The sequence below is a fragment of the Cuculus canorus genome, chromosome Z (assembly GCF_017976375.1).
Source record: "Cuculus canorus isolate bCucCan1 chromosome Z, bCucCan1.pri, whole genome shotgun sequence".
NCBI classification, from domain to species: Eukaryota; Metazoa; Chordata; class Aves; order Cuculiformes; family Cuculidae; genus Cuculus; species Cuculus canorus.
This window is the reverse complement of record NC_071441.1, coordinates 56,456,127-56,471,064: the sequence shown is the minus strand read 5'-3', so window position 1 is coordinate 56,471,064 and position 14,938 is coordinate 56,456,127. Positions and strand designations below refer to the sequence as shown.

The window sequence follows — 14,938 nt, the reverse complement described above, 5'->3', positions numbered from 1 at the left end:
CAGATGCAGCAAAGCTGAATGAACCAGAATCTAATGGACTTGTTTAAATGTCCCACATCTACTGAGCTTGTTCTTTCTCCTCCCTCCTGAAGACAGAAAAGCCTACTGAGCATTTTCTAAACACAGACTTTCAGATTTGTTTGTCTTCTTCACTAAATTATTTCACTCTGATATTTCATTTTCAGTTTTATGAGGCATTTTAAGCTCAACCTTTTTATTTTTTTCTAACCTTTTGGTGGCATTTGGGCTTGAACAAAAAATGCAGTTCTTTTTGGCACAGTAACTTCACATGGTGTGTCCTGGTGTTGTCCGTGTTGTGCAAGTACAGTGCATTTCCATGGGATCTGATGATAACTTGTAAAATCTGGTTCAAGTATTGATGCATGGTCTTTGGAGGTCCCTTCCAACCCTAAACCATCCTGTGATTTTTATTTTTATTTGATCTATTGATTCCTGAGTAAAAATGAGGAATCCACTCAACATCTTGTCCTGTCAGAATATTTTCCTAGTTTTTAGAAAGCACGCTATGTGCTACAGTAATCCCTTGGGTGATAAAAGCATTGAAAACGTGCGTTAACTCCAACTAAACTACCTTTTGTGCCTCTTTGTTGCTGTGAAAGGGATCATTCTCCTCAATATATTGCTATCGCAGTGAAAATGCTTACAGTCAGTCCCAGGAAACAAATTTTGCCCCCAAAGAGTACCCTGAAATGTGGCTTTTTCAGAGGTCATGGTTGCACTTCGTGGTGGTGGTGGTTAGGTGCAAGCTGAAGAACTCGTACGTGGTTTTGTAAATCATTTGCACCCGATCATTATCCATGAAGTCTTATTCTCATCTGTAAATCTGTAATAAGCAGAAATTGGTAAACTGACTATCTTTGTGCCTGTTATTTCTAGGATGATTAAGTACAAGAAAATTAACCACCATCAATTGAATAAATAGCCTTTTAAATTGAGGTACATTTGGACCCGTGTGCTGGTAATGGTGTGTTGGGACTCGGTGACTCTTCATAGCAGTAGTGGCCTCAGTCCTGCACACAGTGCCCGCTCGTTCTCTTTAGTTTGGTGTCTAGGTGGTTCTTAAATACTTAGGATTTTTTTAAAAATACATTTCGTATTTTAGCTGGAATATTTTATGATCCAAAGTTTGAATCAGAAGTCATCTGAAAAAATGAAGAAAAAGAAAAAGATGCGGAAGTGCCATCGAGTTCAACCACCTCAGCTTGAACAGCCAGGTGCTCACTGATGTCTGGTCTCTAATATTGTTCATTGTGTGTGTCATCTTCTTTGCGCAATTAACTTTCTGTAATCATTGCCGTGAGCTGTGCTGTCTGTCATCAGCTATTCTGGTTATGTTGCTTGAGTTGCATCATCTTTTAGTGATGGTTGAATTAATTTGGGGAGAATCATGCAGTGATATGCAATGGACTTCTAATTTATTTTAGTCAAAAATAATAGGAGCAGTTTTCCGTTGCACTTGATGAAATAATGCAAAAGTAAATAAATAAAAGCATTACAGACAAATTATATGTGAAAGCCATTGCATCATGCTTTATTGTTCTATAATATCATCAAGTATTGGTTTTATTTGCAAATAACAAGGGAAAGAGGTGTGTCCTTGCACAGGATTTCCCACGTGATTTCTGAGCATCTGATGCACTTGTTTAGTGAAAGAACTACTGACAAGCACTTTAAATGTCTAATAGTCTCTTCTCACACTTACTAGAAATTTGCTTAGCTCCTTGAGGTTTGGCATTCGCAGGCAAGGTTTCTTTCAAATTCAAGCGCCTAAAGAGGTTTTATAAAAGGATGGGTACATCTTACCAAACCAAATATTTCTTATATTTATTTTACTGTATTAAATATCTCAACATTTAGAATATTTTACTAAAGGTATCCAAATATCATATAAAAGTTTTTCTAATTAAATGCTTTCTTCAAAAATTATCCTACCTATCAAGTGTCTGGGAATAGGGTTGTCCTACACCTAATGCTTCAGTTCTACAGTTGGACTCATTATCTTTCACAGAAAAAATGCCGATCCTAAAGGGTGAAGCCTCACACTACGACGCAGACCTGCACAACCTGCTCTGCTGCTGCCAGTGTGCAGATGTGGCATTTTACCCCGAGGACCTCAGCACAGTGGTGGAGGCTCACAAGATCATCCTTTGCTCTGTCAGCCACCTCTTCATGCTGCTTTTTGAGGTGGAGAGCCCCACCGACATCCGCGACGCTTCCATCGTGCAGATGGCTGAGAGCCTCTTTGCAGTGGAGTCAGGGGATGCCTTGCCGCCAGTGTCCCACGGCACCTCAGCCTGTATCCCAATAGTGAGGGTGGTGGTGAAGGACTCTGCTTTCTGCTTTTGTCTGCCAGACATCCTCCACTTCATTTATTCAGGTACCCCCACAATTGTCTCTGGTTGCTCTACCTGCATCACCCTAAGGAGCATTTGCTGATGGTAGATGATCATAGAATAACAGAATGGTTTGGGTTGGAAGGAACCAAAAATTTTATTAGTTTTCACCTCACATCTAATGAACACAAATTAAGCACAATATTTTACTGATCAAAGTCTATAAGGTAGCATCAGTAATATTCACCACATTCTTGGTGAAGCCCTGGCAAAGCCTGCCCAACACAGTGGTGGAGTCTCCATTCCTGGAGGGGCTTAAAAAGTGTGTGGATGTGGCACTGTGGGACATGGTTAGCAGGCACAGTGGGGTTGGGCTCATAGTTGGACTGGATAAGCTAAGTGGGCTTTTCCAACCTCAATGATTCTATGATACTATTTTAAAGCTCTACCAAAAAAATCTAGGCTTTGAGACAGTTTCAGAATTTAGGCTTTTAAAATACTGTAAATGATTTACTGTTCTAAAAACATTGATGAGAATGAAGGATTTCTTAAAAAAAAATCAGGTAATTCCTCTTTTGCTGAAGTGAGAGCAGTGATAACTTCTTGGAGTGCAAGAGGCTCTGATACACTGCATGTGTTTTGCTACCTATTCAGTACAGGCAAAGGCCTCACCTACCTAATCCCAGCTGCCTATTAAAATGGCATTGTTATTTTTCTGTCCTTTTAACTGCTGTTAAAATTCATCTGTTCATCTTCAAGTGAAAGAGGATTATTTTCTTTTTCTGCTTGTACTTGATACCTGTTTGTTCTTTGAAAAATAATTTGTGAGCTGTCTTATACATAGGAATATATAAATTTTATATTTATTGAAAAACATAGATGGCTTTTTAATGATGTGTTCTGATTTCAACTGTAATTCAAAAAAGCACCAAATAATTATGTTGTTGGGGCTGCATCCATAAAGAAGCTTAGTCAATCCATGTAGACTGATACCTGTCTGACACCTGAAGCGGATTTTGGCATTAGCTGAGGTAGAAATACTGACTCCTGAAGATGCAAGGGAGACTCTTTCAGCTTTCAGTTAGAAGTTAACCTTGAAAACATCCCTTGCTTCTTTCCAAAGCAGTGCCAGCAATAAAGAACAGATGCAGAAGTTTTTAGTGTGAATGGTTTGGGTTTTTTTTATTTATTGGTGACATGAATAGGGGATTAAACGTGGAATTTCAGCAGGTGAAAGATAAACCTGTCTGTTGCCTTCCCTGTATTACTTTTACTGTTGCTTATGTCAAGGAAGTGGAGAAAGTTTCAAAGTAGTAGCTGAGACCCTGCTCTCAGTCACAGCTATCCACCCAAAGGGCATTGCCAAAGGTCTATTCAGTGCCTTTGAGAGGTGATGTCTTTCTGACGCCCTTGAGGTATGGACTGATAATAGATCAGGTCATGAGGTGGTGCTGTTGCTTTCAGCCTTTCAGGACTGTGATGTGATGCCCATGAGGTCGTTAACACCTGACATCCATGTGGAACACATAGGACCTGACAGAGTCAATGATGCTGTTCGCTGCTTGAGGCTTTGGGGCTTTTCTGCCTGGTACTTTACCTCAAGATTCATTTCTCTCTGACCCTTCCTAGTAGCATGGCCCTGAGGGATCAGAGTTGACAGCAAAAAGGCCTATGGTGTCTTTGAGTCTTACTCCAGCAAGGTTTAAGGATGAACTGTGTTGAATGCCAGGTAGCACTTTCAATTGTTCCAAGAAAGGTTTTAAGAGAATTGTTTGGGTTGGGATGGACCTTGGAATGGAGGTGTCCAAGGCCAGCTTGGATGGGGTCTTGGACAGTCTGATGTAGTAGTGAGACTTGTCCCTGCCCATGGCAGGAGGTTTGGAACTGGATGATCTTTAAGATCCCTAAGAGAAGAGACCTAAGAGAATATCATGTATTTGACTCTGAAAACAATAAAAGAAATAAATTTCACTGCAAGCTTTGCTGTTTTTAGATACCTTTATCCAGAACATAACTGTGCAGGAAGCTTTTCTGGTTCAGGCACCTGCAAAGTAGTGCAAGCAGAAGTTAAAGAACTCCCATACATATTTTCAGTACACGGTGGGGGATGACGTGCTTGAGAGCAGCTCTGCAGAGAAGGAGTTGGGGGTGCTGGTTGATGAGAAGCTTGACATGAGCCAGCAATGTGCGCTTGCAGCCCAGAAGGCCAACCATGTCCTAGACTGCATCAAAAGAAGCATGGCCAGTAGGTCAAGGGAGGTGGTTCTGCCCCTCTGCTCCTCTCTTGTGAGACCTTGTCTGGAATATTGTGTCCAGTTCAGGAATTCTGAACGTAAGAAGGAGATGGAGCAGTTGGAACAGGTCCAGAGGAGGCTACAAGGATGATCAGAGGGCTGGAGCACCTCCCATACGAGGGCAGGCTGAGAGAGTTGGAGTTGTTCAATCTGGAGAAGGCTCCAAGGAGATCTTATAGCGACCTTTGAGTACCTGAAGGGGGCCTACAGGAAAGCTGGAGAGGGGCTATTCATAAAGGCTTGTGGGGATAAGACCAGGGGGAATCGATACAAACCGGAGAGGGGCAGATTTATACTGGATATTAGGAAGGATTTTTTCACCATGAGAATGGTGAGACACTGGAACAGGTTGCCAAGGGAGATTGTGGCTGCCCCATCCCTGGAGATGTTCAGCTTGGATGGGACCTTGGGCAGCCCGATCTAGTGGGACATGTCCCTGCCCATGGCAGGGGTGTTGGAACTAGATGATCTTTAATGTCCCTTCCAACCGTAACTATACTATGATACTATGATACTAATATGATATTGAAATGGTCAGGATTTTTTGCTGAATGCATATCTGTGATTGAATTGGGAGGAATGCAGAAACTGATTTTGAAAGAAAGGAAAGATGCACTGATTGCTCTGTACTTGTTTGCATTCTTCTTGATGTACTCAGAGTTTTATTATACAAGAATTGCACCTTGCCCTTCCTAAGCACAGAGATCTGGCTGATTTATGCACAAAAAACATGCACTTTCTGCAGGATTTGTTTGGCATTGTTATTATCTTTTCTCTCTCTGCAAAGCTCTGTGCTTTGTTGATTTGTAATCCAACTTTACCTGCTCTTGTGATAGGTGCTTTCCAGTGGGAACGACTGGAAGAGGATATTAAAAAGAAGTTGAAGGATCCAGAAAAAACCGAACATGTGCTGGAGAAAGTTAAATGTATCCTGAAAACTCCAGGGAAGGTACATCTAGCTCTCTCGGGGTAACTGTTAGTGCTTGAGTTCTTGGGAAATTGTTTTGTAGGCCTTTGCATGTAAGTCTTTGTTTTAAACTCTCTTTAGCTTGCACAGCTTTTATTACTTTATCTGGTTGGTTGTAGGTGTGCACGAAATAGAAACACAGAGATGCTGGTCTAACACACAGAATTAATGTAATCTGTAAAAAGCACACAAGTAGATACCCTAAAAGGATTACTCATATTCACAGCTTTGTGCATTGTCTAACAACATGATTATGTGTTCCTAATTCTCATGTAATAGAGGCTGCCTTGGAGAGCTTTGCTTTCCTGAATATATGCCAAACGTTATGTTTCTACACTAGATGAGGAGAGCTGGTTTCTCTTACAAGATGTTGTGATGTGAAAGATTCTCTGTAGCTGAATATATTTAATTCAGCAGATGACTTAATAGTAAAATGTGATGTATGTCACATTACTATGTCAATAAAAAGTTAGAAGATAGAATTTTCTTCAACAACCCTTTGGTGGTAGAGCTCATACCTCCCCTGATGCTATAGGACTTTCATAAAGTGTTTCTGTCAATTTAAATGGAATATCAACTCAGTTTGTCTTGAAATAACATAATATGAAGATCAAAAAGGTTCTTAGCAGTTTTAAGCTTCTGATTGCTCGGCTTCTCAGTCCTAGGTGTCCACAGCTAAAACATTCGTAGGGTTTGGTTTTGAAACTGCTGTATACTTTTAAGATAATAACCCTGAGATTTTGTTTCTTCTGATGCTTTTTTGTGCCTTTGGGAGACTTATTTCACATTCAAAACTCTGAAGGCATGAGTACTAGAAATGAATTGTGATTTTCTTTATAAAAAATAATACTATGAATCTGCTAAAATTTTAACCAGAAATTTGACCTCATCTGAATTTCACTTGCCACAGACTAGCAGTATGATTTTCTTATTGCTCCTTTTGGTGCTTTATATTCCATTTTTAAAGTAAGAAAAGCAAAACTGAGAAGCTGAGTAGAACTATAGGATTTGGACGGTCTTGAACCCAGTGTGCCCAGATTACTGTAGGAGAGGTCTGTGCTTAGCCTGTGATCTCCCTCTGCCTTTGTGGAGCTGATACCAGGGCAATATCAAGAAACACACAAATTTTGGCTGCCTTATGTCTCTATGTGGCATCCCTCCAGAAGATGGTTGTGTCCCCCATCAGTGCTCTCCTCAAAGCCTTCAAACCTGGTGTTTCTGCAGCCATGGGTCTAAACAGAGCCATGTAGGAAAGTGTTTGGAGTCCAGAAGAGTCGCGATGCAGTCAAGCCCGTCCAGAGGTGCTGGATGGTGGAGGTTTGTCGCTGGTCAGAGAGTACCAAGGCAAGAGCTAAGATACGGAGATGCTTTTTAACTGCTGAACTGCGGGAAGCAGGAAAATAAATGGTAAAGATGATTGCGGAGTATTGCCTGTGCATGAGGCATGGATGAGAAGCATTAGCAGGAGAACATGAAGCAGAAAACAAGAAACTGGAGTTCAGTTTCCCTTTATAAATGATGTCTTGCAATCTTTTATTCTGTGAGCAACTAAGGATGGCAATGTCTTATTAATAATTTGTGTTGCAGCTAAACAGCACAAAGGACTGCAGGTCCCACCAGATAAAACGGTTGTATAACACTTCTCTCAGGCTGTTCTTCAACACACCCATCTTGGCTGATGTCATCTTTAAAATACAAGGTATGGCACCTCTGCTCCCTTGAATGTGGGCACTGCTGCACCTCCAGCTTTTTTCCTCACTGCAGGAGTCTGGGAAATGTAGGTGACCTTATTTTCTGTTGCATCAAAACTAAGAAAATTTATAGACTTAGTTATCATTGTGGAAACAATTTTTTTGACTTGAAGTAGAGCTTGTTCCTGTGGATGCTTTACAGCAGTGTCCACTCTCAACAGGGTTTATAGAATCATAGAATCATTAGGTTGGAAAAGACCTTTGAGATCATCAGTTCCAACCATACCTGTCCGCCGCTAAATCATATGCCTAAGCACTTCATCTCCCCTCCTTTTAAACATCTCCAGGGAAGGGGAATCAACCCACTTCCTGGGCAGCATCTTCCTGGGCTTGAGAACCCTTCCTGTGAAGAAATTGTACTTGATGTGCAATCTAAGCTTCCCCTGACGCAGCTTGAGTCCATTCCCTCTTGTCCTGTCACCAGTCACTTTGGAGAAGAGACCAACACCCACCTCACCACAACCTTCTTTCAGGTAGTTGTAGACAGTGATAAGGTCTCCCCTCAGCCTCCTTTTCTCCAGGCTAAACAACCTCAGGTCGCTCAGCCACGCCACATAAGACTTGTTCTCCAGCCCCTTCACTAGTGTTGTCATGCTTCCCTGGACAGAGCTGAGCTTGTACCGGTGCCCTCTGCCTGTTGTGGCAGACTTTGTACCTCTCTGGCTCACACTCACTTAGCAAGGCTAAGCCAGGGATGGATCAGAGGGGACCATGATTTTATTTTAAAACTGATTTGTTTTGCATTCATTCACACCTGCACAAGCACCAGGATGTGATCAAGGGCTCTGCCCAGCATCAAATCTTGGACAAGCATGGTTACATGTGCTGCCCTGAGTGAAAAGACCAGAGATGCTGGTTATTGGCTCCTGACCACTTTTCCTCTGATGCTGGCTGTGGATGTGCCTTTCTCTACCCTCCGGAAGCCAGAGGGACTCGTGTCCTACACCTGTGCCTCCTCATACTTTATTCACTACCCTTCTTCCCTGTGGGCATACCTAGTAAGGCACGGAGATATGCTGTAGTTTTGATGACCTGCTAATCCATGTGCAATCAACACCTGCTATGTTTTACTGCCCTTCCAGTGTCCTCTCCCTGTGATGTTCCCATACTGATCTTCACATTTTGACACAGGTTTCTGCCATTTCTGTGTGACAGGTGACTCCTTACAAAAGCAACCTCCAGGCTTACAGGTGCTTAAGTTGCTTGATGCTACAAGGGTGATAAGAAACTTATTTTATTAAAAAAACCAAAGCCTGTTGAGAGAATGCTAATCATCTAGTCCTCTTTGTGGCCAGGATAAAAGAGTATGAGGAAGCAAAGGCTGGCTTTCCATGCTGACTTGTCTGTAACAGATTGTTAAGGCACAAAGGCTGTTGTTGGTGTTACACAGTTCTGCTCTAAGCGATCTGGGCAAAGGCACAGGCGGGACCCACGGCCGTGAAACCAGATTTCATTCCCTTTTTGTCTGCAAAGAATACGTCTGGGTGCAGCAATGCGCTGCAGTGCCATCGAGGGTTTCTTCTGGAAATTGAACATGTTCACACCTAAAAATGAAGACACAGAGGGGAAAAACTGTAGTGTGGTTTTCTGAGGACGAGAAAGTTTTTAAATTCTAACGATTTTCTCAATTTGTCCATGCCCACCCTTTGTGCAGAAATGGTCTTTTAGGGTTACACAATTGTTCAGTTATATTCAGCTTTAAATCTCAGAGCCAAATATGAAGCATTAATCCATCAAGCATAAAGCACACAAGGATGAGCAGGTTCATTCTAGAAGTTCTGTTTAATATGCAGAAAAAAACCAAAAACGTCTTTGAAAATGAGAACAAAATACTGATACTGAGTTTAATGACATGGACAATTAATCTCAGTGTCCTACTCTGAAAGACACTTTGTGGGAAGCTAATGAACCCTACCACAAATTTATATTTCACAGAAAAAATTAACTACCAAAAGGATTGACAAGTATTTAAAAAAATGTGCTTATCCACTACTAAAATGTAAACTGGTTTTCCTAATCCTTGATAAATCTTCCAAGCCTTTTTCCCTAATTCATCAGCCACAGTAATAGTGTTAAAATTAAATAATTACTAAGAGATGCCAAAGGCTTTAGTCTTGATCAGGCAAATACATTTGTAAGTCTTCAACTAATTCCTTGAATACTGGGAGTTCCTTTGAGCTTTGTAGCTTACAGAAGTAGAATCATAGAATAGTTTGTGTAGGAAGGAAACTCAAGGCCCATCCAGTTCCACTCCCTCCCATGGGCAGGGACACCTCCCACTGTATCTGGGGCTCGAAGCCCCAACCAACTTGGCCTTCAACACCTCCAGGAATGGGGCAGCCACCGCTTCTTCAAGCAACCTGGACCAGGGCTTCACCACCCTCACCGTCAAGAAATTCCTCCTTATGTCTAGTCTAAATCTGCCTGTCTTCAGTTTATACCCATTGCCCTTAATCCTATCACTACAAGCCTTTATAAAAAGTATCTCCCCAGCAGAAACAGCATAAAAAAAAAATCACCATATGTCTTCAAGGAATTTATGCAGGTGTCAGGGTTGTGATTAAGGAGGAAATTAAGACAGTAACTTCTATACAAGTATTTATAAGATATGTAGGCAAAATACCTAATCTGGTTAAATTCACCCTTATTGGGTTTAGTGGAATTTCACCTGGGATTAATTGCTTTTCTCTGGTTTGTATGTTTATGTGAAAATTGACTTAGAGCACACATTCATCACCAGTGTGATTACTGATGAACATGGGTTGCTTATTTGCATAATAAATCACAGCACTGCGTATTCATGCCATGGGCCAGAAATTCAGTTAGTGTAAACTGGTGTAACTACAGTGGTGTCATAATTTTGTGAAATTCTGGTGAAAACTGGTTTCTGTCTGATTAAAGTTTGCTGATTTGGAGCACCTGGTATTTGGAATAGTTTATCATAATAAATGTGGTTTTTGTAAGCATGTGCAGCAGGGTGAGGGAGGGGATTCTGCCCCTCTGCTCTGCTCTCCTGAGACCCCACATGGAGTCTTGTGTCCAGTTCTGGAGTTCTCAACATAAGAAGGACGTGGAACTGTTGGAGCAGGTCCAGAGGAGGCCACGGAAATGGTGCAAGGGCTGGAGCACCTCTGCTATGAGGCCAGGCTCTAAGAAGAGCTTAGAGCAGCTTCCAGTACTGAAAGGGGCTCCAGGAGAGCCAGGGAGGGGCTTTTTCTAAGAGCATGGAGTGATAGGACGTGGGGGAATAACTTTAAATTGGAAGGGGGAAGATTTAGATGAAACATTGGGAAGAAATTTTTTATGATGAAGGTGGTGAGGCCCTCGTCTGGGTTGCCCAGAGCAGTGGTGACTGCCCCATCCCTGGAGGTGTTCAAGGCCAGGATGGATGGGGCTTTGAGCCCCTGATCCAGTGGGAGGCGTCCCTGCCCATGGCAAGGGGTGGAACTGATTGGGCTTTGAGGTCCTTTCCAACTCAAACCAGTCTATGATTCTATGATTGCGTTTTGTTTACTGGTGGGAACTGGGCAGATGCAGCATCTTGACTGGTACAAAGTGAATGTATTGTTAGTTGTGTATTGGGTATTGTTAATTTAATCACTTCTCTTTAATCACGTTCAGTGAAGTGAAGGCCTTCTAAGAAAATGCAAGCTTTAAAAATCAACATCTTTGTGGTATATAACCTCATCACAGATTTTTATCTTGCACCCTGCAGGTGCCACTGTACCAGCCCACAGAGCTGTTCTGGTAGCTCGCTGTGAAGTAATGGCAGCTATGTTTAATGGTAACTACTTAGAAGCAAATAGTATTCTGGTTCCAGTGTATGGGGTTTCCAAAGACACCTTCCTCGCCTTTCTAGAGTACCTTTACACTGACTCCTGCTGCCCAGGTAAGAGAATTTTAAAGTATGATTTTAAAGTACATTTTTCCACAGTGGGACATTGGTAGACAGTAACGTAGCATCATTTATTTAATTTTAAAATGCCAGTGTTTTAATGTTCAACATCTCAAGAGAGAACTTGTTCATGTTGTGCAATAATAAAAAATTATCTGTCTTATTCAAGTGAAATAAACTGCAGGCAGAAAAAGATATTATTAATAAAATGTTGCATTTGTTTTGTACTTATATAGCAAGACTCAGTATTAACTGTGAAATTTCATTTCTGGTCCATTACAATGTTTGGCATTTTCTCTCTACATCGCAATAACAACTATCTTCTAATCTTAATTCTGAAAATATTAGTATTGTTTAGCATATATTTTGTTAAGCTTTACATAAACAAGGTTACGTTGCAAGAATAAATTATTGATATACATGGATATCTGATTTGTATGTAAAATCAAAAAAAAGGTTTTTCTGCTGGACTGTTTGGCAAGAAAAATTCAGCTAGAGTATTTTTGTCTTAAACTTTGTCTTTCTTAATGAGAAAATCTATATACTTAAGAAGAAATATGATTTTAATACAGGTAATTTTCATTTTATATAATGAATGAATGATTCTATATGTATTCTTGCTTCTATTTTCTTTTCAAATAACTCTACCTTATTCTTCAAATTTCCATATGCTGTTCTTTTCAGTCTGTCTAACGTTTCCTGATCCATCTATTTAATTATGCAACCAGTACACCGTATTTTCTAAAAGATACAGTTGCTCCATTTTCTTTCTGGCCTTTTTATTATATTTTCTTGGACACGTATCGTAGAGGTTCTTTTTTGAAAGAGGAATTAGAAAGTTAAATCCTCTTATTAATCATCACATACTTTAAATAGGCCAGCATGACATGACTCAGCATCTTCATGATACATGATAGAAAGCTCCCTGGAGGAGAAGGACCTGGGGGTGTTGTTCGACAGCGGCTGAAGATGAGCCAGCAGTAGCCCAGGTGGCCAAGAAAGCCAGTGGCATCTTGGCTTGGATCAGAAACAGCGTGGCCAGCAGGAGCAGGGAAGGGATTGTGGTGAGGCTGCACCTCAAATCCTGTGTTCAGTTTTGGGCCCCTCACTCCAAGAAGGACATTGAGGGGCTGGAGTGTGTCCAGCGAAGGGAATGGAGCTGGGGAAGGGGCTGGAGAATGAGTCTTATGAGGAGCAGCTGAGGGACCTGGGTTGTTTAGTCTGGAGAAAAGCAGGCTGGGGAAAGACTTCCCTAAAACTCCCTGAAAGGAGGTTGTAGCAAGGTGTCTGTTGATCTCCCAAGTGACAGATGATAGGACAACAGGGAATGGCCTCAGTTGCACCAGGGAGGTTTAGACTGGATAAGGTAAAATTCCTTTACCTAAAGAGTGGTGAAGTATTGAAGGAGGCTGCTTGGGGAGGTGGTGGAGTCCCCATTCCTGGAGCGGTTTAACAGATGGGCAGATGAGGTGTTCACGGATGGTGCAGTAGTGGACAGGTATGACGGTACTTGATGATCTCGAAGGTCTTTTGCAACCAAACAATTCTATGATATTGACAACAATTTATTACACTTTCCTTCTAAAGAGTACTAGCTACACTTTCTCTTTGTTAGGTAGTTTATCTCGATGAAGACAGTGATACAGCAAACTTATAATAATGAAAAATAAAATCATAGAATCATAGAATAGTTTGAGTTGGAAGGGGCCTTAAAGATCATCTAGTTCCAACCCCAATACCATGGGCAGGGACATGTCCCACTAGATCATGCTGCCCAAGGTCCCATCCAGCCTGGTCTCGAACACCTCTAGGGATGGGACATAAAGTGATCAGCAGTGTTTGGTTTTTGTGTTTGTTGTTAGGTGCTTAAAAGATGATTTTTTGAAAGTGCTTTGATCATCTTGTTGAAAAGGTGAAATACACATTACTTATATTTTCTTGTCTTTCAGCCAGTATCCTCCAAGCTATGTCTCTCTTGATCTGCGCAGAGATGTACCAAGTAGTCAGACTCCAGCACATTTGTGAGCTTTACATTATCACGCAGCTTCAGAGCATGCCTAGCAGGGAACTGGCATCCACAAGCCTTAGTATTGTTAGCTTGCTCAAAAAAGCTAAGGTATGTGTTGTATACACCGAACAAGACCATGTAGGTTGGCTCTAATTAGTGGTGGTTGTTTAATTGTTAAGATCTTTAAGATCTTAACCATTTTCATTCCCAAGGACAAGCATTGTGCAAGACTGGCTAAAATAAGGCCTTCAGGCTTTTGTTGCATGACATGCAGTCATACTGTAATCTGTGCAATTTCCCCCATCATGGACACATTGCAATAATTCAGCTTAATCGCAGCTTCTACCAAAAAAATTTTCTACGAGAAAAATTTTGGTTTAGGCAAGTGAAGATGCACCACTTCCTCTTGTAATCAAAAAGAAGGTTGTGTTCTATGCAAGCAGCCAAGGAGATCTAAACTGATGGGATATAGAGTGAAATAAGTAAAATGCATGAAAATAAAAGATTAGAGGCTGAAAAATAAGAGAGAAAGTAAGACAGTAAAGGCAGATTTGGAAAACAAAAAAGGAAAATAAAAACTAAATGGTTTACAACTCTCAGGGGGGTTCTTATCTTACATGAACAAGGTTTTGTGCAGAAAGAGGAGACAACAAACCCAGCACAGCACTCTCCTTACTTTCCTGTTCCTGAATCTCCACTACTGTGCAGAAGATAAAAATTTCCAGTATAGATGATGAAATTGCACGCTGGGGGTTCGGTCATGCTGCTGGGAAAGGAAGCTTTTTTGTTCATTTTTGAGTCTCTATCTATAATTTATGTATTCTCATCAATGATTTTTCTTTCATTATCGCCTACATTTAAAATGTTATTCAGTAAGCTGCTGTGCTGACAGTGGAAACGTGAAATATTTTGACGTGCAAGGTGTGGTTGAGTTTTAGGTGCAATAGCATTAAGCATTGTTTGTTTTTCCTTTCTTCTCACAGTTTCACAATTCTGATTGTCTTTCAACTTGGCTGCTTCATTTTATTGCCACTAACTACCTCATCTTCAGCCAAAAGCCTGAGTTTCAAGATCTTTCAGGTAACTTATCAATTACCTTTAAAACAGGAAATATTTTTCAGTGTTGTTTAGATCAGAAGTGAGGTACTGGACACTTCTACTGCTTTGAGAAGATGACTAAGAATTCTTTAGGCTTTGCAGACTAGTCCAGTCAAGAGTCTGTTTGAGCTGCATGAGCTGGCATAGCCAGCAACCACGTCCCCTTGTCTTCTGGTTCCTGTGCTGATGGACAGGTTCCCACCCATAACTGAATCAACTAGGGCAGTTTGGTCATCGTATGTCAACTCCTCCATGTCCTTATGTATATTAGTTTGTTTAGTTTGTATTTTTGACTCAAGCTAGTGAGCCACTTCCAACACCTGCTCTATAGGGGCTGGGGATTTATTTTGGAAGAAAACAGGATTCTTACAGTACTTTCCAGCAGATCTTATGAAATCAAATACCTCATGTTCACTTAGGTAAATAGACCTAGGTTCTTCTATGAAACTAGTTTTTATTTTCCCAAACAGTATTTCCTCATACGTAACTCTAGATAAAGTTTTGTTCATTGCCTACAGGGTCTTTCATCACTCTGATGAAGATGGTGTTGATGGATGCGTGTCTTTGACCC

At 41.1% G+C, this 14,938-nt stretch overlaps 1 protein-coding gene across 3 annotated transcripts in view; it reads left to right on the top strand.

Annotated features, from left to right (window-relative positions):
* RHOBTB3 (Rho related BTB domain containing 3) overlaps positions 1–14,938 on the top strand; it is a 35,533-nt gene that overhangs the window by 15,520 nt on the left and 5,075 nt on the right. For 2 of the 3 annotated variants that reach the window (XM_054054878.1, XM_054054877.1), the window contains 7 exons: positions 1,124–1,235; positions 2,030–2,398; positions 5,485–5,597; positions 7,203–7,314; positions 11,082–11,255; positions 13,211–13,377; positions 14,253–14,349. In XM_054054878.1, the coding sequence (XP_053910853.1) occupies positions 1,124–1,235; positions 2,030–2,398; positions 5,485–5,597; positions 7,203–7,314; positions 11,082–11,255; positions 13,211–13,377; positions 14,253–14,349 (1,144 nt within the window). Of the gene's footprint in view, positions 1–1,123; positions 1,236–2,029; positions 2,399–5,484; positions 5,598–7,202; positions 7,315–11,081; positions 11,256–12,137; positions 12,326–13,210; positions 13,378–14,252; positions 14,350–14,938 lie in introns of those variants that run through there. The other variant, XR_008447883.1, reaches the window with a different exon arrangement.